The following is a 26,217-nucleotide window of genomic DNA, read 5'->3' as shown; positions in this document are numbered from 1 at the left end:
GCATGGTTGAACAGGTCATTATCAAATTTAGTTTTATCAGATAAACACCTTTTTAATTGGGCATTTAAAATGTAAGCAAAAGCTCTTGTATTTTTTCATAGCCTTTTTCAGAAATCTTTTTTGTTCAGTAGAGATGAATCGACCAATATTCTGAAATCTCCATATGCGAATTGATGAAACTGGGGTGCATCCTGTTCTGCGTTCTGTGGTAAGTCTGAGCAATGACACAAGTGACACTGACTTGGGAGAAAGGTATTTGTACAGCAAGAATGTATGGATACACTTGAGGTACAATAAGGGTTCTGCAAATGCCTACAGGGTCTAGGGACAGAACTAAAAAGCAGGTTATTTAGGGTGTAGGCTGTGGCAACATAAATCTGGTGTTCTCTGGCCGGTGTGGAACACCAAAGTTTGTTCTAGTTTAAACCAAAACATGTGGCACATAATCTTCAAAGTCCCTGTCGTTCCTTGATACCCTCTAATCTAGAAAGTAAAGTGCCAAAATAAATGGCCAATGAAACATTCCAACACCAAATTTGAACAGTCATTTTGCCTCCTATATCCCTACGCTAAAACAAAGTGGTCCAAGGATGGGCTGAAAGCAAAAGTTCATAAACCTAATCTTTAAAGTCCAACCCCATTCTAAAGCAACAAGCAGAAATGTTCCTCCTGGAAGGTTCTTGTAGCACTAACTGTGTCTGGTCTCTCCTTCAGGCCTCTCCCGAGATTCAGGCTTCACAGTTCCTTCAACCCTACCATAATCACGTGAGGGCTTCTCTCAGCCTTTGGTTTCTCAAAGTTTTCTGTAAATCTCTTACAGATCTTGGGTGGTGTTAGGCAGAGTCCTGGGCAGTGCCCTTAGGGACCACTACACAAAATTAAGACTACAAGTGGTAATACAATTTCACCTTTGGTACAAGCTTGTACTACACAGAAAGAGTGGTAGCAATGGCTGAGCAGCCAGACTTATCTCAAGAGCAAACGAGCAGTAGTAGAGATTACACAAAGGACTACAATTAGTGTGACTCAAGCAAACACTGACTCAAGGTTTCTGGTTAAAAAAAAATATAAGTACATTTATTTTTAAACCATCTGTTCACAAAACACTTCACTTCTATTACAATAAAACCACACTTCAAATACACTACACACAACCAATTCCCCTTGTGTAGATAAATTCAAGGTAAGTAAATTGGGATTTGACAGACCGGTGTTGTGAAACAAAGACGTTACCGGGAGTACATATGCGATCACTTTTTGACAGTAATGACAGTTCGGTCTTACTAAAGATGAGCGTACCCGCGGGAAGAAATGTAACCGTAGTCAAACACACTTAGTACCTGAATTCATACAAGAAAATTGGGGATAGAAATCATAGGATATACTTTTGTCAAGGCAGATAGAATCAGAGGACACCTTCTAACCAGTAGATAAAAGTCAATAGGCCTGCGCCTGCGCCAGTGTCAAGTGTAACGGGGGTCCTGTTGCCGAGGATCACACGGTTAGTATAGTTCACGATTCGAGATTGCCAGGAGTGCTTAGATATCGTCATGAAAGGGAGGCAAAATTTATAAAAGTGAAGGAAGAAAAGGACAAGCCTTTGGTGAGGAAGAAGGGTTCACCCCAATTCCTCGAAGTTGGACACAGTACCTTATTCCTTGAAGAAAGCTGGTACCACGGCAGTTGTTCCTGGTAGTTCCTGCAGACTCAATGTTCCTGGAGCTTCAGTCGTGGAGACAAGAAGGACAACGTCTGGAGCGATCTGCACTACCGAGGGATGAGGCCAGCAGCAGCAAAACAACGGTGAATAAAAGGTGCGCTCCTTTAAAACAGGAGATGTTCTTCAGATGGCTATCCGGACCAGTACAGCAGTGTGCAGCGATTTCGACTACGAAGAGGATCCTCTGGCTGTGGAAGATGAGCTGGTTGATCCCACCAGGCTCAAGGGAAGAAGTCTCCAGACTGGATCTTCTCTTGCCGTTGAAGGGTAGATGGCTCAGGACTGCAGCAGGGCTTCACCGGGACTCGGTAGTTGCAGCAGCCATCTTCTCCGCTTCTCTTCGTTTCTTTGCAGTTCCAGTGGCGACTCTGACTTCCAGCCCAATAGTCCTGCCTTTTATGCCAAAATCCCCATTCACACAGCCTGGCTGTTAATCACTCAACAGGGGGCTTGTCCGGCCTGGACAAGCACCTCAGCCAATCGACACAAAGTGCGACTTGGGTCTCCAAGGAGATCCTGTGCGGGGGGTGACTAAACCCCTTCCTCACATTCAGCCCACCTAGACACCCAGACGCCAAAGGAGGGCTTCTGGACAGAAGCCAGCCAAAGGTCGGCGAACAAAGAAGGCAAACCTGGTTTGGCGCGAAAAGTAAAACACGAGAAGGACTTTAACAAAAAGAAATGGTGACTAAACCCGACCGGAGCCAAAATAAAAAGTATTTGGTCAAGCGGGTTTATGTTCGAGGCTAATATAACAGCCTACAACAGTACCACGTTTATATAGTATAATCGCAGTAGAAAAGTTAGGGTAGATAACACTACCACCAGACATGTCTTAATGTTAAGAGAGCAAAACAAAGCTCAGAGAGGCACAGACAAAAAGGGGTAGGAATTAACCCTTTCCAATACTACATGTAAGATGGGGTGTACTGGGTCTGTAGTTTAAAGTGACTATATAAAGTTCATGTAAAATGTACCTGTTTCTGGGGGACAGTAGTCAGTCCCAGAAAAATGGAGTCAGTGGGAAGTCTCAAAGACAACCCTGTGTCACTGCACTGAAGGTGCTGTGTAACGCACACAAAAAGTGGGGCTCATGGAGTGGTGTGGCTCCAGAGCCCAAGATCGCACAAAAAGTAGAAATACACATGGCAAAACACATGTAAGAGTAGGGAAAAGGCTCACACTCTTACCAGGTGGACAAAATAAACCCCAGAAATCCAGCAAAGCTGCTGAGGAGGGACTCACTAGGTGAGAGAGATTAGCCATAAAATGAGAATTCTCCCTAACAGGTGGCTTTGTTTGGACGTTAGGTTGGCCTTTCATCAGGATTCTCAACCTGTCCCTCCTTGACCTTGGCTTTCTCAGGATTCTCAATGGGTCCCTGCTTGTCCTTGGCTTTCTCAGGATTTCACACTGACCCCTCTTACACCTTCGCTTTCTCTGGACTCCTAACAGAAGTGGGTATTTCTCCCCCCATTCATTAGGGTCCTTGTCAGAAAGTCTATTATTTTATGCTCTTGCCATGGGTTCAGTTACTCTCCCCTGTTACCTTAAGATTGCTGGTGGTTGGCCTCAGGCTTTGGCCCTTGTGACAAATCCCATTATGTCTTCACTGCTTCCGAAGGGGGAGCCACTTCCCATGTGGCCAGGGTGGCAAGGCCGCTACCAGGTAGACCCCCTGGGGGTGGTACTCAGTGGATGGATCTCATGGGAGGGGAAGCTCACTTTGGGACCAGTAATGATCACATCGCCAGTATGCAGTACTCCCACCGAGCACATGACCCTCTTACCCCTTTCCATAGTTACCCCACCTTTCCTTCCTCTCCTCATTCCTCTTCAAACCTACCCTCCTACCCTACGTACTTTGCAAAAGCGTTCCAGATAGACTACTGAGACGAGAAGGAATCTTAGTGAGTTACCACACCAACACTAACTTGGTACTAAAACAAGGCACAAATGCTGAGCAATATCGAGTAACCATTGGAACTACTTGCACCAGTCTAGGGGTTCACAAACAGTGATTGTTGGTTTTTATGTGGTTTCTTCCAAAGGTCTTGATATGTCGTCAAACCCTCCCTGAAGGAACCGCAAGAGCCAGGAAGAGCCCGACATGCAGATGCGTGCTGTCTGGGACGCCGAGAGGAAGGAGAGAGACCAGGGCCAGTCCAGAATGGGAGGACTGCCCCAGGGATCCGAAGATCGAGAGAGAGAGAGTACCGCAAATGAACTCTGCTGCCTCAAGAGAACCAGCGCTCGCGTATACCATACCACAAGGCTCAAAGCTCAAGAAGGTGGTTGCAAAGCTGGGAAACCAGGGTCTGGGACCCTAACAAAGTGGAACAAAAGCAAGAACATACATGGACTTGTACTAAGGCTTGACAGGAGAGTAAACCAAGTCTACAGAAGGGAAAACTAAAGCCGGCATTGCAGGTCTTGGACTCACACCCAAATAAGGAAAACTGAAAGATAGTGGAAAGCCCACACAGTTCTTGAAGGGTTAGTAAAGCAAGTCGATATGAACCACTACAGCTTGGAAAGTGGATCCAGGCAATGCTTCTTCGTCGCAGTACCTGGTGAGAGCGAACTAGGTCTGCATACCAGGGTCAGGGACCCACTAAAGCAAGGGAAGTGTCCAGGTTCTTCTTCAATGCAGTATCCCGTGAGAGGGACCCAAATCTACACACCTGGGTCGGACCCATTAGAGCTTGGAGAGTGCATCCAGGTTGTTCTTCAGTGCAGTACCTGGTGAGAGGAAGCCAACGCTGCCACTCAGGGTCTGGGACCCCAATGAACTATGTTGTAAGCCTGAGCAAGGCTGGGGAAAGCAAGACATTTCTCCAACAGCCAACGAGTGGCTGTAATCGCATTGGGGAAATGTTATCAAGAAAATAACTGCCATTTGTCCAGGGGAAGGGAGCCTTTCCTCTGGATCAAGAAGGACCTCTCCTTTGATTTAGTTAGATTGGTGTGTAAGGGACACAGTTTGGATTTTGACACAGGACATTGGGACTTTCGTTTTGGACGTTCTAACACTTTTGTCCATTGAGTCAGGGAAACCCCTCTTAGAGTTAGGGCGAGATAGGGTTTTCTTTTCCCTTTTCCCCTTTAAATAAAAGTTTATAGCAAACATGACCCCTCCGTGTCAGTCTTATTTCTTTACCATTACACTTTCCATGTCCATCTAGGTTTGGGAGTTGTTCGATAAATTTATATATTTATTTTCAATTTTTATATAGGCCTCAGAACGCACAAACAAACAAAAAGAACACTGAGAAATCAGCGGGGAGAAGCCAGAGGTCAGCAAGGAGAGTTGAACAATAAGGTTTTCACCTCCTTCTTGAATATAACCAGAGAGGTAGATGCTCTGAGAGGAAGGGGAATACATTCCACTCCAGCAGTGCCTGGATTTCAAAACATGACCCCCTGAATTTCTTCAGTTTTATCCGGGGTTGCTATAGGACATTTGTATTATTGGAGGGAAGTCCTATTCCTGAGGTATTTGGGGGCAGAAGTCAAAGGTCAAATCAAGAATCTTGTATTTAATTCTTTGTGTTACAGGTGACCAATGGAGTTCCATCCGAACGTCTGATACGTGGTCTGTTCTGGCAAATCTGTAAACCGCCCTTACGGCACCATTTTGAAAATATTGCAGATGGGTCAGGTTAGCTTGAGTAGTCCCAGCAAGCAGGCTAAGGAGGGATCTGTTTTTTAATGTAAGCAAAGGTCTAATCTGATGTAAGAGCCTACTAACATAGGCACAGGAAGAGCAAATGTTAGAAACATGGGGTTTCATGGACGTTTTAGAGTCAAAAACGATGTCCAGCGTTTTGACATTAGCACTCGCCAGAATCACCTCTCCCCAAAGGGTAAACTGAGTAGTTTGGGTCGATGGACTTCAGCCGAGGGCCAGAGGCAATTACGAGCAACTCGATTTTATTGTTATTCAATGCTGGACAAACCTTGATTTATCTATTCTTTCCAGAGTCTCCAGGCGTGGAATGCTTCCAGCCCAGCCATTTCCATTCTCCACCAGATTATCTTTTCCTTCTTCCAGGTGGCCCTCTTCTTCTGCCTCGGAATCTCCCCTTGTAGCAAGGAAGCACGTGAAGGCATGTTGCCTCCTCTGGGATTCTCCTTCACTGAACCTTTTCACCTTCTTTTATATTCCCTGGAGTAGGGACGGACTCCTAATATCATTCACGATAGTTTAGCACCCATTCACTTTGAATTCTTGAGTTTGATTGGCTATTCAAGGGTGGCCTCTTGATTTCCCTCATTTAGTGATTATTCAAGTGTGTGAGGGGCCAGGAATGAGACTCGGACACAAGGAAGCCATGGTTTTGGTCAAATACTTTTTTATTAAAATAAAAGGGCGTGGGGAAATGCCTCTCTGTCCCTCCTGTAAGAGGGGGTTCAATTGACCAATTGAACTTCATCCCCCAAGAAGCATTGCGAGGTTAATTTACAGGCCACGAACTGGAGCCATGGTCAACACCGTGCAATGGAGATGTAGTCTGCAAACCTGCAGTATAAGTTGCAGGGAAACTGAATTTTGCAGGAATGCGCAGCCTCCCAAACCCAGAACTCCTAGCACGATCCAAGTCTTTGCAGAGTGCAGGAATTGCAGATCAATGCAGAATCGCTCTCCGGATAGAGATGCAAGATGGTACGGCACACCACTTATACCTTTAAATCCTTGCATGCCCTCATCAACAGCAATGAAAATTATAAAACAAACAATACAAAAGCCCTTAGTGGGGAACCTGATAGATTAGGAGATGGGGAGGGGGGCAGTGAGTCGGGGGGGAATCCCTTCTAATTCACCCTCCGGGAGGCACCTCAGTTAATGACCGGACTAGCCCAGCCCCTGGTGGCACCCTTCCCCCACAAATAAGCATGGGTGACTTAGACAACTCGCCACAATTCACATTCATCATATCCACAGGAAATCTAAATAATACTCACTCCGAAGATACTTCTAGATATTCCTTGGTATCTACCGTACTATGTTTTCATATATCATGTTATGGTGGATTCCTCTCACCTATAAGCGCAGTGTATTAGGTTTTATCAACCGTGTTAATAATGCACACTTAATTAACTTCAGATGGATGAAGAGCTGAGGCCCTGACTGGATTCGAACCTGTGAGCCCATATTGCTTTTGATGCATTTAGCAAGTGCCAGACTTGCAGGGCTAGTTTATCAGCAGTACTTCATATTTCACATGATAACAAATAAACATTGCTAATTAATGCACTGTTTGGTTTTCCTTTTTGGAGGCTTTAGTCATTGCTTTGTGATATTTATATAGTGCATCATTGGTCGGAGGGATCTTCGAGTGCAATTCACCTATTAGCCGAAGAGAACAGATGCTGTTTAAGGAGAGCTCTACATTCTCGAACTGACCTCACCAAACCCATCAAGAGGGGAAAGGTATTCCAGATGTTGGTGCCTTGAACTACAAAATGCTTCCCGCTAATCTTGTGGCAAAAACCTGTATTCCCTTGAGGTGTACCCCATGAAAATCAGACCAGAAGCCTAGATTGAAGTAAAGCCAAGACAGGGTTTCCTTTTAGTCACGAGGCGGCATGTCCATGGACTCCAAGGAATGGCATATGCTCTAATTGACAGGCAATGGCAAACATCTTTCCATTAGATAATGGCATTTATGGCTTTTGTGTGTCATTGGGGTATACATACCAAGCAAAGTTAACTTTAACAAAGTGTCATTCAGATACATTTATTTGAGGCTGATGTTTTATGTGCTCTTTGCTATTTTATTTATTTCTTTACTTTGTTTACTTTGATGTACATTATCCAATTTTATTCCCAAATCACCATTTTTCTTGCCAGAATGAAGTTCTAAAATCTGTGAGATTCATCTTAATCCTAAACATTGTAACATTATATACAGTTTTTTTTAACCAAAATCACAAGTGTTCTGGGATATATAGATTGCCTTCTCTCATACATATATTTGTCTGTTTTTGATAAAGGCACTTGAACTATTAACACCACCTGTTCCAGACAATTCGTCATGTAGAATAAAAGCTCATTTAAGACGAGGGACGGCTTTCTGTGAGCTGGAACTGTATGTTGAAGGTAAGAGTGAGGACTGAGAAAGTGACCACGAATCTTAGCCTGCTAGAAGGTGTAAATACTGAGCAGATAATTTCCTTATCATCTCTGTTGGGTTTTGCTGATGTTTTATTAATGCCAACGTGTTTGCTCTCCTCAGATCACTGAAAAAGATCTTCATAAATCTTTCGTTGATTAAAAAAGATCATACATTGTGTACATGGGGTACCGTTGTGTAATCTATGATGCTACCTGCTGGGCTGTAAGAAAATGCGTAATTGAAATTTGACAACTGACCTACATAATAAGCCCATAACTGCTTTTTCTTTGTACATATTTCTGCTTGATTAGGAACAGGTGCAACTTGCCAGAGATTAGAGAATGCAGAAAAACCAAATTTGAGAACGGTGATTCACAGCATCCCTCCCCAAATGTGTATTGCTAGGCTGCTGCTCCATGAACGGCAAACCCATGCCTGCTGTAGTATCAACAATAGGCCCACAAGTACCGCCCCCCCCCCTTACTACCCCGCATTAGTTGAGCTAGAGTGAGGTAAAAAAAGCCCAGTAGGGTTTGACGGCTGGCGCAGGGATGACAATAAAGGGTTTACCTATCAAAGCTTCATGACTGGGCGCATCTGTTTTCCAAAGTTAAAAAGGCTGGACAAGCATATTCTGTTTTTATAAGAATGTTGGCTTTTTCTTCCAAAACTGACCTTCTGAAACTTTGTGAGTGGTTCAGGCAGAGTGATTTGTGTGGTTCAGGCTTAAGAGTATAAATAGGGCTGTGTGGTTCAATTTAAAAAATGGCCTTGTGCTGGCAGAGGTAGGAGCTGTACCGCAGTTAAGAGAACAGGCTCTACTTGAGGGATGGGTAGGAAATTAAAATATGACTTGGGAGAGGGATAAAATTCAAATCGGATAGACCATTTTTGTGACTAGTAATTTCCTTACATAAATGCTTTTGTCAATGCTTGTCAGACTTGGGAGAGTAGGATCACATATTTGTTTGGAGACCGCGAACGGATGGAGATTACATTCAGTATCTGCAACTAAGCATGTCGAATTTGTACAGCCATTGTAGATACTTCATACTTGCAGTTTGCATTGAAGTGTTAGAAATTGTTTGCCGTCGAAATGTCTTGGGCAAGAGAGTGCATTCAAAGCATGTAACTGAGTGTATCATCTTTTTGTAGCCAGTCCCCATGCTTGTTACTTGTGCAGAACAGTCTTGCAGTAAACATCTTGAGTGCCAGCATGTTTGATGCGCCTGTACATTCAAGGAGGAGTGGGCGGCATGGCGCTAGAGGTTGTTCTAGATCAGCCACTGTGGCTGCGGTCTGCACTGCGGGGGTCGGAATTCTGTGCAGTAAATTGAAGTCCTCAATGTTGCATTGAGCAGCACCTGCTGCACAAGGGATAGTAGAACATATGCGGGTATGGTGGTCCGAGGAAGAGGTTTTGTCCACTGTCTCTGGGAATCAAGGGGGAGAGCTGCAGGGTGCCCATTCCAATGAGCCTGGATAGCCAACACAAACAACACACACCCTAGAGATGTTATTTAGCTCATTCTTCAAGGTCTGTTAAACAGCGGTAAGCTCACCCTTTGCAAAACCTCACCATAACCCCATGTTAACAGAGCTATTTCTTTCTGCGTTTAAGAAAAAGGTAAAATAAATAACTACATTTAAAAAAAACTTTACTGACTGGTCTGCTCATTTCACAAGACAAGGAATTTTACCTTTTTACATTACTGCACATTATATTCACATAATGCTTAACAGCAAGCTTCATGCTTGTTTCATACTGTGATAAAAGCAGGTAACCTGTCTTTCATGTGCAACTCGGAGGGGGGTTTACAGGCACCTTTCGTACACTCGTACAACAAGTGAACAGGACATGTAACGCTGCCTTCGCCACTTGCAGCCCCACATTTATAATGGAAAAGCAAATCTACAGGTACCAGAATTCAGAGAAACTGTACATGTGGTTCCACTCGCACCTGGCCTAGGACCTGGTGAAATCTGTCCGAGTGTTCATTTGCCTACAGTGGAATACATTTTTATTTATACAAGCTAATGAACATTACAAATATAACAGTACCACAATGCCTTAACACTCCTGTAAACCATATGATCATATAACAAAAAAAACGTACATTACATAAAGGTAACAGTTCATATAAAGATTAAAATAAAAAGTTAAACCTCATATATATCAAGAAATCTTCTCCAAATGTTCTCAAAATGTTGCAATTTCCTTTATTTCGCAAAAATCACATTTTCAATATTTGCAATAGAATGCATTTCTGATATCCAATCAGACGACTTTGGCATCTTTTGCAATTTCCAGTCCCGAAGTATCAACCTCTTCCCTGTTAGTGCCCCTTCTGAACAAGAACCTTTTTTGTGGCATTGTAAGATCCTCTAGGAGATCATTACTTCCCAAAATAATCGTCTTAAAATCCAGATCCACGACAGTTCCCAAAACCAGCAAGCACATGGTGCATATATCAGACCAGAATCCCCGAACTCTAGAACAATACCAGAACATATGTTCAAGTGTACCAACATCACACAAACATTTCCAGCATATATCAGAATGTACTATCCCCTTTTCAGCATTCTTTCGGGACTCCAATAAACCCTATTCAGTATCTTTATCTGCCTTGACCTTTCAATCCAGTTCATAGAACATTTCTTAACATTCTCACACATCTCCATCCAACATTCTTCAGAAATATAACAACCCAAATGATGACTCCATTGTTCTCTTGTTTTCACATTTTCTTTGTATTTAGAAACCATTTGTTTGTACACTCTACTCGCTATTCCTCCTTTCCCAGGCATTCTCTCAGCCATAAAAACTTCTAGATTCACATCATCCCTCTACCTCACAATTCCAATATGTTTTTCAAGCGCCTGTAATCCAATTCTGAATCATGTTCAATATTCCATCTCTCATGAACTTCTACCCCAGAAATCCATTGCCCATTTTGCCATAAGTCACCAATCCAGCACACTCCAGCCAAAAACCACTCCACCCAGAATAACACCTTCCCTTTTTCTTTCACCGCTGCATTCATCCATATTGACGCATTTGGAGAATGTAAAGCATCCAAACCCAAATATTCATGGATGGATTTCCAACAGTTCCGCAAAAACGTAGTAATAGGATTTCTTCTACTCACAATGTTTGTCGTAGTAAGGACAGCCCCTGGTAGAAGTGGCCCCATCATCCCTGCCTCAGCAACGACCCACTCACTAGGTTCATCTAACAAAAAAGGCACAACAAAATGACCCACAAAGGCTAATTGATAGGCACGGAAATTAGGCAAACCTAGACCACCTTTTCTTAATGGAAGTTGAAGTTTCCAAAGCTGTAATCTAGGGGGTTTCTTATCCAATACAAGGTTTTTATTTCCAAATGCAACATACTAAGTACATAAGTGATTTTTGGAGTAGCAGTCATTTTCAGTGCATTTTCTTTGCCCCATAGTGATAACCTCAATAGTGACCATCTCTCCAGACACATTTTCAGATCTTTACACACCTCATCCATGTTCTCAACAACCATATCCCCAATCTGTGGTGTCAGCCGTACACCAAGATACCTCGTGCTCTTCTCACACCATTGGAAACCCCATGATCTAATAAACAATCTGTCACACATGAATGTCAAAGGCATCACTTCAGACTTTGAACAATTAATTCTGTATCCTGACACTTTATAGAAATTACTCAATATCTCCATCAATGCAGGTATAGATTTGTTTACATTTTTCAAAATCAACAAAAGATTGTCTGCATTAAACCATATCTTTTAAACTACTCCTTGAATACCAATGCCTCGTTAATCAGGACTCTGTCTCAAAGCAATTGCCAATGGTTCAATCACTAAAACAAAAAGTAGAGGAGACAAAGGGCAGCCCTGTCTAGTGCCCCTCTGTAGTGGAAAGGATTCAGATCGCAGACCATTAGTTTTTACATCCGCCATCAGTAGAGTATATAACAGGCGTACCCATGAAACAAAACCCTCTCCAAAATTCATTTTCTCCAAGACTGAAAAAAGATAGTACCAGTTTACCCTGTCAAATGCTTTTTCCGCATCAAGTGAAAAGGCTACTGCATCTTCAGGTGAGGATTGAGCATTACCCAAAGTTAGCAGAAGGTTGTGTACATTACTTGAAGCTTTACGATTTTTAACGAAACCTGATTGATTCACATGGCCTAGATCTTCCATCAGGTGAGATATCCTTAATGCCAATACCTTAGCTAGAATTTTATTATCAATGTTGATCAAACATATTGGGCGATTATTTGCCGGAGAATTGCCATCTTTTCCCTTTTTTAGAAAAACAGAAATTGTGGCGTGAATAGTGTAAAGCGGTAAGAGACCCTCCTCCCTTGACATAACATATGTGTTCTTCAACATATCAAGCACAGAATCAGGTAAAATCTTATAAAATTCTACCAGCAACCCATCTGGACCCGGTGTCTTCCCAGTATTTAAGTTGCGAATTGCTAGTTTAATTTCCTCTAGAGTTATCGGTTTTTCAAGTGTCATTTTATCCTCATCAGATATTCGTGGAATCTCTAATGACTTAAAAAAGATTCCCCGTGACTTCCAACTCATTTTGATATAAATGTGAATAGAAATCCCTAAACACATCATTTATTTCCACAGGGTTGAATCTAACTTTACCATCAGAGCCACAAATCGATGTAATGGCCATTTCTGACCGTTGTTCACGAAGTCTGTGTGCCAGCCAACAGTCAGTCTTTTTACCATGTTCAAAGTAGGAGCCCCTGAATCTGAATAACTGTTTCTCAGCCGGATCATCAATAATTCTGTGGCATAATTTTAATTGTCACGTGAGCAGATCATTCCGTTCGCATCCCCTCAGCCGGGCTCCTGTACTTTAATATGTCTGCCATGTTCATGCCAGCACGTAGGAGGGTGCGGCAGAGACCTGAAGGAAGATTGCAGAGCGGATGCAGGGCTAACGCAAATTGGAAAAATGTATGGTGGTCACCAGCCGAGTGCCTGTACTTCTTTATGAAAGTACATCAGTTGAAGGTGTATTGTCTCTGTCCCTCTTGGTGAGCGGCATTGTGCCGGGAAGACACGAGAAGCTCCTTTAGAGGGCCACGCTACTGACACTAGCACACTTTCTGCCACTCTGGCCGCCCTTAAGAGTTTCCATCCTCCTCCTACTTGCTGGCTTCTCTACCTTCCACTTGCCTTCCATGATGCCAGACACCAAGCCCCACAGCTTTCCACGCCCCCATCCCCCACCATTGCTCTGCCACACAGCACTCACTGGAGGTGGGTTGATGGAGAATGGTTTACATTTCTTGCACCGATGGCTAGAAAATGTGAGAAATCACTCATTGTGTAGTGCAGCAAAATATTCTTGCCCCCCCAGACCTGAACAGAAGTCATCTAGTGTACCCTGTGCCCATATTGCGGCCTTTAGATCTCCAACAGTAAATGCTTCTGGGTGTAAGGGACCCTCAGAAAGAACCTCCATTAGTAAAGCAGTAATACACAACAGTCTATGTTGTACCTTTTAGTACTTTGTAGTCTGGGCCAGAATTAGAGCAAATCAATGTGGGGGATTCTCTTGCACTCCTAACCTAGCTGTAAGAAAATACCACATTATAGTGATTGCAAAGGAGTCCCTGATCAAAGGATTCAAACATTTAATGTTTGCTTGTCAGTTAACAAGCTCTACTTCTATGCACTCTGACGAATCACAGGTAATCATCCCTTCTCCTCAAGGCGGATCCACCCCCTTTAAGGATAGGGAGGTGATCCCGCTCAGCAAGACCCTCCCTAGGGGTATGGGCATGTGGGACTTCAATGGGAGTGATTCCCCCTTAGGAGACAAGGACTTATATTCCAATGATGAAACCCCCTAGGTCTAATACCATATCTGCCTGAATGGTACTGCCAGCTATGAAGACTGATTTGTCATCCTCATATTTGGCTTCCAGCAAGGTGGGAACAAACCAGCCATACAAAGAAAAAAGAAATGTTCTTTAAAAAATGCCGGGTACATTAATGGGACGAATATTTCTTGGGAGGTAGAGAGAATGGCAAGCACGGGAAAACATTAAGTCATTACACCTTGCAGAGGTAGAGCAGAGCAAAGTTGCGGAGCCTGCAACATTCAGACAGGCAAACACCAGATTGAAACACCAGGGAGCCGACGAATCCTGCAACGGGAGAACAGTTCCCGAACAGGAAATAAAGTCCCACACCAGGTGGTGGTGTGACCATAGCTGCATCATTGTGGATAAAGGGTCCAGCTATTGATGCTGAGACTGCCTGAGTAGCGACTGCACCAAGCTCCTTGCTGCTTGAATCTGTAGACTGCATCCCGCTGCCGTGGATCTGAGACGCCAAAAAGACCAGATACAGAGAAGAGGAATCAGAAGACCCGACTGCACGTTGTGCCCCGCGAGGTTCCCCAGCATCAGAAGAGGTACCGGGGAGAACAGGAACAGCGGAAGGCCGCACAGGCAATGTATGAGAAAGTGAGAAACTGCCTAATCACGCATATGAAAGTCGAACATTAAACCCGAGAATTGAAGTTTTATCAAGTCAATACAATGCGAGGGGTATAACACTGTATGGCAAACTTAAGCAGAGGAGAGAGTCCACCAGGAACCAGTGTGACAAGTGTTATGAAAAGAGACTGTTAAGCGAACCGAATCAGAAAAGCGACAATCCAGTACCAAGAACCCACGAAAGGGGAACCATGCTTGGCATAAAGTCATACAAAACTGTTGGTGAGAGACCAGGTATGCCAGAGGTATGGGGATTGCTCTTCCGATGGCCCAACAGCCCTCTCCCCAGAATAACGGAGGACTCAGCCAAGGGCAAGTCAAACTGTTTATTTAAAAAACACAGGAATCATATAAGAAAAATCACAATTCTCCAATACTTCTCCACTGCTCAAGGCACTTACCAGTTTTGACCACAAATGGCGTCATCACCTGGGCCCTCCCCCAAAAACCTATCTCCCTGATTGATTGAGTTCTTGGAGTGGTATCACCTATGGCTAGCCGATATAGAGGTTATTCTACTGGCCCTTGCATGTCAGGTGGCTGACCTGCCCCGTCCCAAGAAACTATCTATTTCATTGTTGCAGGGTCATAGACTTTCCATTGGCCCTTGCCCTCTGTCATCCACCCCTGGATTGCTGCCTCTTGATTGGTTAGATCTGGTCTGCCCAGGCCTGGAACCCAGTTCGGTTCTCACCCCTCTGTGCACCTCTTCAAGGTGATGTGAAGTGACTGTGTCCCATTTGTATCTGGTAGTAGACCACCTTTGCCTATGAGAGTGCGCTTCCATGTTGCAGCACTTGTTTCACTTCTCGTCTGGGTTGCTGAGAACGGCTCGTCTTCCCACCACAAGTGAATGCCCATTGTCTAGTTCGGTTGCATCACGTGAATGTGGACCACAAAATTGAGCTCTTTGGGTCTGCATTTCTGAGGATGCATTCTGTTTTCCTGCAGCTGGTCTCCTGTCGTTTGGAGCTTGGAATGTGACCGTTTATCCTTGACCTTGGCTGTGAGCTCGGTCTTCACTTCATGCAGTTTGAGCCTGCTTCGCTTGTCTTGTGTTCTGTGGCTTGAGGCCCTCTGTAATTTTCCTTAGGCTTCTAATGTGATTTCGATATGCTCATGCCATGCAGTGTTTCCTATAGGTTAGTCGTACGTCATCCTACCAGGCTCCATATATACTCCTGTAGTTCCATAAGGTTAATTGCCATAAGCATCTGCAAGCTTGCTCAGGATCTCTTGTTGTCTTGCATTTCAGCGTTACTGCATTTGGCTAATGAGAAAAATTATAAAAGCTTTGAAAGTATGCATATGTATCTGTCCTCCATCTATAGAACTTGTAAGCATGTTCTTCATGTATGCAAGTGTGTGTTTGTGTAATGCTGTGCAGCGCTGCGAGTGTTCTTCATGGCTAACGCTGCTACGTTGTGGTGTCACTAGTGACGTCTTTTCTTGGCATTTAATCAATGCAGCCCATTATAGTATTCAGATCCACAATCTCAGTCGGGCCCCCTGGATCAGGAAGGATATGCACTGGATATGGGTGGAATGGCTGTCTGTGGGGATACCTCTCTATATGTGCCAGTGAGTGGTGCACTTGGGGATTGTACGAAAAGAGTGACTTTGTGCATTCTTGTCTCTTTGGCCCATCATACTCATGTGGTTGGGGAGGGGTATTCCTGGAACCCTCTCTTCAGTCCCCCCCCTCTGGTCGACCTATTGACCACTCCTCCATACCTTGTCACCTTCGTTCTTAGCTATATTTTTGTCACTCCGCTGAGCTGTCCATAGTAATTTGCATGATCGTCAAAACTCCAGGTCCTATAACGGTATTCTCCTTCCGGGTTGCACCACACCCATTTTCCCCCTACATCTTGTTGTCGAATGGGTTATCGAATATTACCATCTCAGTTTGGAACAGTGGACATTCCCTTATTCTTGTTCTCAGGTTATCTTTCATTCAATATCTTGTCCTTTCCTTTTCCCATATTCACACCAATCACCTTCATGCCTATCAATTTCTCAGTAGTTTTGCAGCATTGTGTGATGCAGATCTTTATCACACATAGTCCCGCTAGTACTAATATTAGTGCCCCTAGTAATACTTTCAATCTGTCCACAACCATGATGGCATCCATGACCATAGGTATGCTATTCAGCTCTGATCTTTACTGGTTCCTTTGGCTTCTTCCTCCATTTTGGCATGCATCTTTGATTGTCGCGTCACTGCTTCCGTCAGTATGCCATTCTCTCATTCTTTCCATCATTGGTAGGTACGAATGTGCAATAGGAACTCTCAATTGTTTGGCAAACTCCTCCTTCCATTGCTGTGAGGAGGTCTAGAACATATCTGTGTTGGAGAGCCATCAACCTTACTGCTAAGAGCGCTTCTTTTATTGCATTGAAACCATTTACTGTAGAGTTTGTCAGCATCAGCTCCCATCTGGTTATTTGCAGCCATTTCACATATGTCTGAACTGCTGGGACCACTGACGCGAAAAACATTCCTGTCCTGCTGAATAACCTATGTTCAGGTTGTACATCATCTAGGGATGCTTCTGATTCTGATGAGAAATTGTTTCCTCTCTTAACTCTACTCGCTTCCACAGACCTTTTTATTTTTTTCCCTTTTCTTCTACTCCCACAGACCTCTTCTTTCTCGTGTTCGTATCCATCTTCGTGAAGTCATCTATCTTTACATCCTTCTGGGGTACTAGCAGTTTTGGCATATTGATGTGTACCAACAAGCAAACTCCTCCCCAGTGGGTGGCAGCTTCTCGTAGGCCTTGGACCCACACGCCCAATAATGATTCATCAGTACTGCGGTGCGGACCTTCATTTCTGGATGCTTTTCTGTGTACCGACATTCTACATTATCTCCAACTCTCACTGCACCTTCATTCTTGTAGCACAATGCTGGCTTCTTCAGAGGCATTGTGGGCATCAGTCCAGCTTCATTTTCTACCCAGGTGAGCAATTTGGCACTTGCATACCATTCTTTCAGGCACTTGTCATTTTCTCCTTGCACTGTGTTCACTGGTGATTGTACTAGAGTGTGTGCCTTGCTTCCGACTACTCCATCTTTCCATCCTTCCTCTGTGTATACTTGGCAATACAAGAGCATCTGTGGTCTTTCCCAACATCCAGGTGGTACTCCTATTTCTTTCACCCCTCTCTTCAGGCATGGTAGTTTCTTTAATGTTGTTGTTTTCGTCTTGCCTTTCTGTGGACTGTCAGTTATGTATTGTATCGCTTTGTCCAACTGCCAGTAATTGTTCATCATGTCAAGAGTCTGTATTTTTTTATTTTTTTATTTACTTGATTTTAACCAAAAAGAATTGATTTTTACAAGGTATAAAAATTCAGCATAGCTGTTTCTTTGCTTGCATACCGATTTTCAAGATCTGTTGATGTAATTTCACAGATTTCATTCTCGACTAAGTTCATTATCAAAGTCAGAGTTCAATAGCCTTTTTTAAGGCAGCTTCAAGGATCTTGACTGCCACTATAACCCATTTTGTTTTTCCCCGGCAATCAATCTACACCACCAAGTGTGTTCTTCTCTAAGAGTGGTGTCCTGGAGTAGCGGCAGCAAGAATGCCGCTCGGAGGTGGGCGGTTTTAGGACAATTCAAAATCGGATGTCTTGCTGTTTCTGTAATATCCGGGTTTAGACATAGTCTGCAGGTTTTATTTATTGATTGAGTGCGAATAGCCCAAATTTCTTGCGTTGGCATCAGGTTTAATCTTGTTCGCATGAACATTTTCTGAAGATTCTTATTTGGAAATTTGATGCAATAATTCAACGGAAGATTCAGTTTGTTGGTGGTATGTGACCAAGAAGTTTATTTGCAGTTGCCAAATTACATGTAGTGATCCAGTCTTCTTGTGCTACTTTGATTTTGATTTTTTTCCGGGTTTTGGATTAAATCCTCTTGGGTGCAGGCAAGATCTTTTAGTTGTGACGTTAGTTTTTTTTCTCAAAGGGTCAGTGCTTTGCAGCGCCCCATATGAAGTTCTTCTCGAATCATTTTGTATATTGGCAGTGAGTCTGGGTCGATGAATTTCCTCAATGCTCTCATTTGGCTTTGTTCTATGGATGCTGACAGAGATAGTAAGCCAAGTTTGCGTCGTATGGCTGCGATAGATGCCAATTTTGGCAAACCCAAGACAGCTTTCCAGAAGTACCCCTCCAGTTTTGACCAGATGGAGTCGTGTAAGTTGAGCGCCACGTCCATTCCATAGATTAAAGATGGTACCACCTTTTGTCTGTAAAACTGAATCGCCGGTATTAGGGAAAATGTTCCATATTTGTTGTCGATCAGTCTTCTTTGAGTGGTAAGTGTTTTGACTTTAGACCACAAAGCCACGATGGTTGAGTTCTCAGTTCTTCGTCAATCATTACACCCAAGTACCTGATGTTTGTAACTATCTTAATCTTTACGTTGTCTACAAACCAGGTACCACCCGGTTTAGATTTTGAGCGCTTGTTCCCCAAGATCAAGATTTTCGATTTCTCTGCATTTATTTCTAGGTCGTTTTTGGAGATGAATCTGGCCAGGTTTGTCAACTGGCGCTGAAGACCGACTTGGGTTTGATCCATCAGAATTAAGTCGTCGGCGTAGAGCAACCTGGACACTGCGCTGTTTCCAACTTTTGGAGGGAATGCTCTCAATAAAGTTTGCGTGTATTGAAAGTCACCCAGAAATGCGATGAATAATGCAGGGGCTAAAGGACAGCCTTGTTTGACTCCTCTTTCAACATTTACTGCTTCCGATAGCATGCCTTGTCGGTTTAAACGGACTCGCATAGTTGTCTCTGTGTGTAATGCGATTATTGGGTCCAATATTTCCTCTGGACAGTTCCAGTTGGACAATTTCGACCATAATCTTTGACGGCTTACTTTATCAAAAGCTTGGGATAAGTCAATAAATGCAAGGAAAACTTTCAGAGCCCCATTTTTTACGTTGTCCTTGATGATATTCAAGATCAAGATGTTTATACTTGTCGAGGCCGTCTTGAGAAATCCTGTTTGGAAGTGATCGGTTGAAGGAGAGGTTGTTGCCCAGTTTTGAAATTTTGAAAGGAGTAAGGTCGCGAATATTTTGCCCATGATGTCCAGAAGGGCTATAGGTCGATAGTTCGCCGGATTGTCTCTACTTCCTTTTTTAAAAATGGGTACAATAACCGCCTCGGTCCATGTTTTCGGGACTTGTCTAGATATTATGCAATGATCGAAAATTTTTGTTATCAAAAGGGACCATTCCATTTGGTTTTTCATTAGGTCTATATTAGTCAATCCATCAGGCCCAGGTGCTCTGGACGCTTTCAGTTTTGAGATTACTGACTTTATTTCATCTTGGACTGCTAAATTTATCCATGGTGTTTCCTTTTGGTTTCCCACCTCTGTAGCAGATATAGAGGTAGGGGCGAATTGGGCAGAGTAGATAGCTGTCCAGGATGATTCCGGTATCAGGTTGAAGAGTTTGTCATCACTTCGGATGCCCTTGTTCTTTATTAGAGCCCAGAAATCTCCGACACTTTTCGACGTTAATGTTTTTAACATGTGTTCTGCATCTTTCTGATAAAGTTCCACCCTCTGTAAGATCTGGTCGCCGCAGCCAACAATTGTTTAAGATTTTCATTGGTGTATCTTTTGTAATCGCGTTGTAGTTTTCTCCGTTCTCTTCGTTTTTGCACTAGTGCTTTGTCATATTCGTGCTGACCAGTTGTTACTGTAGGCTTGCAGCTTTTTTGCTTTTCCGTATGAGGTAGAAGAAGGGGCAGGTAGTTTGGCCTTGTCAGAGCACCCGTGGCATTTTTTTGGACTTCATCGTAGTTTTTCGTTATTTCTTTGATGTTTGATGCTGTGAGCTGAAGCCGCCTTTGGTTCGCTGCCAATTCCAGCTTAGGTGCATAGGTCGATCTCAGCGGAATTATAGATTCCAACGTCATGGTTAAAAGATTGTGGTTGCTTTCTTTCGTTTTGTAGATCTCGAAGGTAGACGCGTGAGGTAGTAGAGCAAGGGATGTGAAGATGTAATCAAGTGTGGCTGTTGAAAAATCACGTTCCCATGTCGGGAAAGCAGGAAGTTGGCTCCTCACCATTGCCACGTTATGGAAATTTCTGGCATCCATCAGGTCTAACCACAAGTCTCCTCTTACTTTTGGGGCTGTCGATAGTGCTGAGTGACTAAAATGATCACACTTTGCGTTCAGGTCGCCACAAATTATGATGTAGTCAATACAGAGTTCGGCAGTGATCTTGTCTAACGGGGTAGTCATTTCTTCACAAAATTCCTTGTTTGTAGATCTTTGTGGATTCCAATAAGTATTGATGATAGCCAGCTTTGACTTTAGGTTTCCCTTGGCACTTGTATTCGGATGGTACCATTCCGTCTGAAGAGCGAGGATTCCATAGGTTTCAGCTATCTTTGCCTTGACGTCGATTCCGGATCCAATTCTGATCGAAGTCAGAAGGCCTGATGATGGTCTTCCTAGGATGCCTTTTGTCGCCGGTGATATTTCGGTAGTATATCCATCTAAAATTGGTTTTTCCCTAAGCCAAGTCTCTTGGAGGCAGATTATGTCGAATTTTGCTAGATCTTGTGTTTCTGGGTTTAGCAGATGGTCATGGCCTCTCGTATTCCAGGAACACATGGAGATGATTTGGGGAAGATCTTCAGTGATTTGATACGAAGATTTCTCTGAGGGTTGCGGTTCTTTGTTGGGTAGTTGCTAATTTTGAGGATTTGGCTTTAGCACTTTTCTTAACCAAGACCAAGGACCAGATGGAGCCCGTGATTGTGATTGGTTCAGTGGTTCTTTATGGTCCGAGAGAAAGTCTTTCACGGAGGTTCTGTCTGACCTGAGACAGGTTTTTTTTCCAACTTTGGCCCCCTTCAGGTCTAAGGTGGTGGGCTCTGCTTGTCCAGGTCCGTGGCATGTATTTAGGTCTTTCTCACGTTGTTGATCTCGTTTTTCCGCATAGTGACTTCGATACTTGGTGTTCTGTTGTGCTTGAGGTGATCGTTTGTGGTTTGTAGTTGGAGAATTTGTCTTGCGTTGTATTGATCCTACTTGGGAAGCAGATTGAAATAGTTGCACTTCTGACAGACCAAAGCCTAGTTGATTCAGTGCTTCGAGCGTGTCTTTAGTTGGCTTGTGCAGGGGAATGGTTTTTACGTGTAGATATGCTTTGGCCTTTTTCTGCCTGTGGTAAGGCTCAATTAAGACGAAGTTAGTAGTAGACAAGTGAGTCAAACTAGGCACTTTAGACAGTATTGTAAGAACTGTTTTTCTGTTCAAAACTAGAAAATTCTTTCCTGATACTAGTTGTTCCATTTTAAAGAGGCGGGTTTCACTCGTGGTTTGGACATGTATTGAGGGGTCTTTTGTTATTTTGGTGGCTTCTAGCCTTGACTGGGGTGCTGTTTCAATGCACTCTTTGTTATTGTCCTGCGGCTTGTTATCGTACGGTGTCGTTTTGACGACATCTATAGGGTGCATATTTCCCGACCGTACGTCAGAAGGTAGTTCTTTTGTCACGTTGGGTACGAACGGTGTAGGTGAGTTCGATGAAGTCAGGGACACTTTTGTGAGGCCCAGTGTAAGTAAGGCAGTAGAGGCGTTTGTTATTCCTGTTGATGAGGGCTTGGGCAAAGCGAAGTGTAAATTTGAAGTAACTTCCGGTTCAAAGTGTTGTGTGAGGTTCATCAAGGAGGCGTCTGGGATAGATGAATATGAGTCGTCCACCTCGATTGTTGGTTGAATTTCCAGAGGTGGTGCTGCTTTCGATGAATTCTGTGCCTTGACTTGGAGTGACATTCTTTTTGGTTGCAGCTCCCCCCCCCTTGTTTACTCCAGCTAAGGATTTCTGCGACTTTAGGTTCCAGTTTCTTAGAACTAGTTTTTGCTTTAACAATGGGCAGTGTCGTTTTTTTACTAAATTCAGCCACACCTCCTTTCAGGTCCTTGGCTGTCTATTGACCACCTTCTTTTGATACTTTAGTTACAGGAGTAATTTGGGTTTCCCTAATGGATTGACCCTTATTTGCTTTATCCGATTTTTCCTGAATGGTTATGTGTCTGTCTATATTTATTGGTGGACAGAGTGTATGTGGAGATCTTAGTCTTAATTGGTCTTCTAAGTGTGCCATTCTTTGCTCCCACTGATGTTCTCGCTCCATGTTTTTTTGGTCGAGAGCCATAATGAAGCCTTCCAAGAAGATCACGTTTGAGTTTGTAGTGGCCGCTATTGCCACCAGGTCTTTCATTGAATCGTTGAGCGATTCATACAGTTTTACAAACGGGGTCAAAGCCACCGTGATAGCTGACATCACTTCAAACATGTCTGTGGACTGATTTTTTGACTCGTGGTTTAATTTTGGTGGAGGAATCTCACGGGTTTTGTCTTTCCCTGGAGTCGAGGAGTTTCTCTGATGGTCTAAAGGGCGTGTGCATGGAGCGAGTTGGTTCACGATAGTTCTTTGGGGCGAGTCTTCATTCCTGGCATTTGTTGATAGATTATGTTTGTCTAGGTTCAGGACGCTAGGTCCCAACACTTGGTCTTCAGATGACTCCACGAGCAAGTTAAGAGCTGGCTGTGTGGATCCGATAGATGGGTTTAACTGTAGGTGGTCCAGGTTATGCGGGACGTCTGAAGCCCTTACTGGAGAGAGGCATAAGTCGATTAATGGTGAATTCGATGAATCGGCCTCCCCCGTTTTCATTTGTTTAGGAGCCGGGGGAATTTCAGCAATTGCGTCCAATAATTCGGCATCCGAGAGCTCGGCTTCCCTCACCAGTTTTCTCTTATTCTGTCTGGCAAAGAAGTCTTTTAGCACGTGGCATGTTAGGGGTTTGGAAAGTAGCGTTTTCCCAATCTCGATTTTCTTGGCTGTTGGATGCTGTTTCCTTTGGTAGTAGTTGGAGCTTACTAGAGTCCCAGGCTCACGGGGTTTCTTCTGATGAAGTGCTTTTCTTTTTAGTAAAGCTATAGCAGTTTGTCTTTGTAAGGCGTAAGGCTCTATGGCCGGCGCATTCACAGGGGCTGATCTTGTGTCCGCTACCATGGGGAAGGTAGAAGGGGCCACCGTTAAGAGGAGTTGGAGAACCTACCGACCTCTCTATTGTCGGTAAAGTTAACGGTGGGTGTGGCGGTAAAGTGGTAGGCGTTTCGATATCGTCTCCTTCACCAAGTGTTTTCGTAGAGCCAGGGTTTGCATGCAATTAGACTTGAATGATACTTCCAAAATTAGCACACGCCACTAAATTGTCTTCCTGGTTTCTAGCTTGTAAAGAGGGCGTGTAGATGTTGCGCTTTTCGAAGGTTTGTCGCGAGGTTGGATCGATTGGTAGTTCAAGAGTCTGTGGTTCATCCTGGACCGGAGCGCTAGGGTCAGACCGGCGCCGCCCTCCGGCATCGTCCGGTGTGATCCCACTCGCCATGGCAAAAGCCACAGCGGAAGCGGGCCGGTCAGGAGATTTTTGTCAGATCAGTAAGACCAGGCCGCTGGGGTCAAACCGACGGCGCCCTTCGGCGTCGTCAGGTGTGGTCCCACTCGCCGCAGCAGAGGCAGGCCGGTCTACTGAAGATGAGAACTGGTTTCGCGATACAGAGCACGGCGTATTGCCAGACAGATTTATCATCGTCGTTTCGCCATTTTCTGTGGAGCCTTCGGGTAAGTTCACATCAGGGTTGGACTGCAAAAGAGTTCCGGTAGTAGCGAGGTGCTGGTCAAAGACTTCATCCCTCAGTAAATTGCTTCGGTTTGCTCGGCAGTTCCTTCCTCTAGGTCAGCCCGGGAGCTTACATCGCGCAGCAGCGGGATGTCTGGCGAGCTCGACCTAGACGGTGGGGAGGAGGAGGAGGAGGAGGAGTTTGAGATAGGTTTAGCCTCCCCCTTACCCTTCCTTACATTTGGACGGAATTGTGGGTTTCCTTTGTCTTTTTTATTACGTCGGTCAATTCGTTCCAGACGTGTATACTGACTGCGTAGAACACGGCCCAACGGGGTTGTCGGGGCTGGTAGTTGGTTAAATAAGTCCAAGTTGGCTGAAGAGGCCATTTCGGGCCAAGACGGCCGTGGACTGCCGTAGACTGCTCGCAACTCTGGCGAGCTAACTCCGCGTGCCGCTTCGCGCAGGGTCGGGGGTTTTAGCTGCTCCTCCCTTGGAAAAAGACGGCAAGCGTAGAAAGACTGGAAAGGCAGTGCAGACTGCCGTAGACTGCTCGCAACTCTGGCGAGCCAACTCCGCGTGCTGCTTCGCGCAGGGTCAGGGGTTTTAGCTGCTCCTCCCTTGGAAAAAGACGTCAAGCGTAGAAAGACTGGAAAGGCAGTGCGGACTGCCGTAGACTGCTCGCAACTCTGGCGAGCCAACTGAGTCTGTATTTAACTGTTTTCATAGGGGAATGTTGTTTGAGACTTCCATCTCCATTTCGCTGTCTTCCCTTGGGATCTTCCTTGGGTTGTAACCTTGGATAGGTACATGATGCATTGTGCTCCTGCTGCTGGTATTTAAGGTGCTATGAACTTTCTGGAGGCACTCATGGCATAGGGGATTAGTGAGCAAACACAACAGCTCTCCACGGTGGTTTCCTTGCCTACTTTGTCATGTGTTTATACCACATGTTATTAGACACTAGAGCAGTGTAGGGTAGATATAGGTCCACCCCCCTTCATGTCTGTGTCAGCAATGCGCTTACCTCTCCTTAACGTACTTACAGTGCTCTCCTGTCCACCTGACATGGTCATTCCACCTGCTGATGTTGGGGTAATGTTAGTAGAGGATACAGTGGTTTCACTAGACACAAGAGATATTCGCCAAAAGATAAATGCAAGGACCCCACTTGGGAATAAAAGACACGACAAAATAAGCATCTTTATAATTATTTCTCCCATTGAAATGCGCACAAACTGTGCATTAATAGATGAGTGTTGTATAGTGTTTTCTGCACCATACTGTATCTCTGTATGTACTTAAGTGATGCATCTTCTGTAACAGTGCCACAATGCCTCAGGCCTGTTGCGCGCTTTATAAATTCAAATAAATAAATAAAGATAAATTAGTTTTAAGCCCCGTGGGTCATGTAGTCGGGCATAGTGAAAATAAATGGCTGTCCCAGCACATTTTTAATTGTAGGGTCTCTGAGTACTGTGAGGACAGGTGGGTTTCCTTGTTCGAGTTGTGGATAAGCTTGGGCCAAAATTGCTATGAAAACGTGGTAGAACACACTAGGAGGACATGCTCAGAATCTGTTGCACCTTCTAATAAAGTGAACAAATTGGCTCTGAAAAGTATCGGGTTGTGAATCATTGGGCAGCATGGCAAAATATGCAATAACACAGTCGCACTTTCTCGACTAATGTGTATAAAGAGAAAAATAACCGTGTACCCTCACTCTGGATTTGTAGGAAGTCCTTGCCCTAACTCTGCTGCCCTTGAGTGAGTAACCATTGGGTGTCCTCTACTCAGCAGTGCTGGTTCCAAATTATCTCCTTTTTCTTTCTGCTGACGATCTGCTTATGTACATAAGTCATCCCAGTGGTTAACAAAGCAATCTGTAAAGAACAATAAATGTGATTGCAAAAATAAATAATTCAAGAAAAAGAAAACAAAATATAAACATAACACATAGTTGGTTTCAGAAGTCAATGGGGTTTCGCACTCCGATTACCATGCGTGCGCACTGTGTGACGAGCATTACTGCAATCTATTTACGTTCCCTGTCACACGCCCGGAATTCTCTATGCTAACACCAGTTCTTATTTGGATGCACGGAGGAAGGCTGCACGTGCATACTGGGATTCCTCTCTTCCCTATCCACTAACACTTGATTGGCCTT

General features: G+C 44.1%; 1 protein-coding gene across 1 annotated transcript in view; it reads left to right on the top strand.

Moving 5' to 3' along the window:
- Positions 1 to 26,217, top strand: part of DNAAF4 (dynein axonemal assembly factor 4) — a 283,086-nt gene that overhangs the window by 243,531 nt on the left and 13,338 nt on the right. Inside the window, exon 8 of the mRNA XM_069624878.1 lies at positions 7,718 to 7,823. Coding sequence (XP_069480979.1) covers positions 7,718 to 7,823 — 106 coding nt within the window. The remainder of the gene's footprint in view (positions 1 to 7,717; positions 7,824 to 26,217) is intronic.

Source organism: Ambystoma mexicanum, chromosome 11, assembly GCF_040938575.1.
Source record: "Ambystoma mexicanum isolate Mex_15411 chromosome 11, UKY_AmexF1_1, whole genome shotgun sequence".
In the NCBI taxonomy this organism is placed as follows: Eukaryota; Metazoa; Chordata; class Amphibia; order Caudata; family Ambystomatidae; genus Ambystoma; species Ambystoma mexicanum.
Note: the sequence above shows the minus strand (reverse complement) of the source record. Positions and strands in the feature narration are given on the sequence as shown.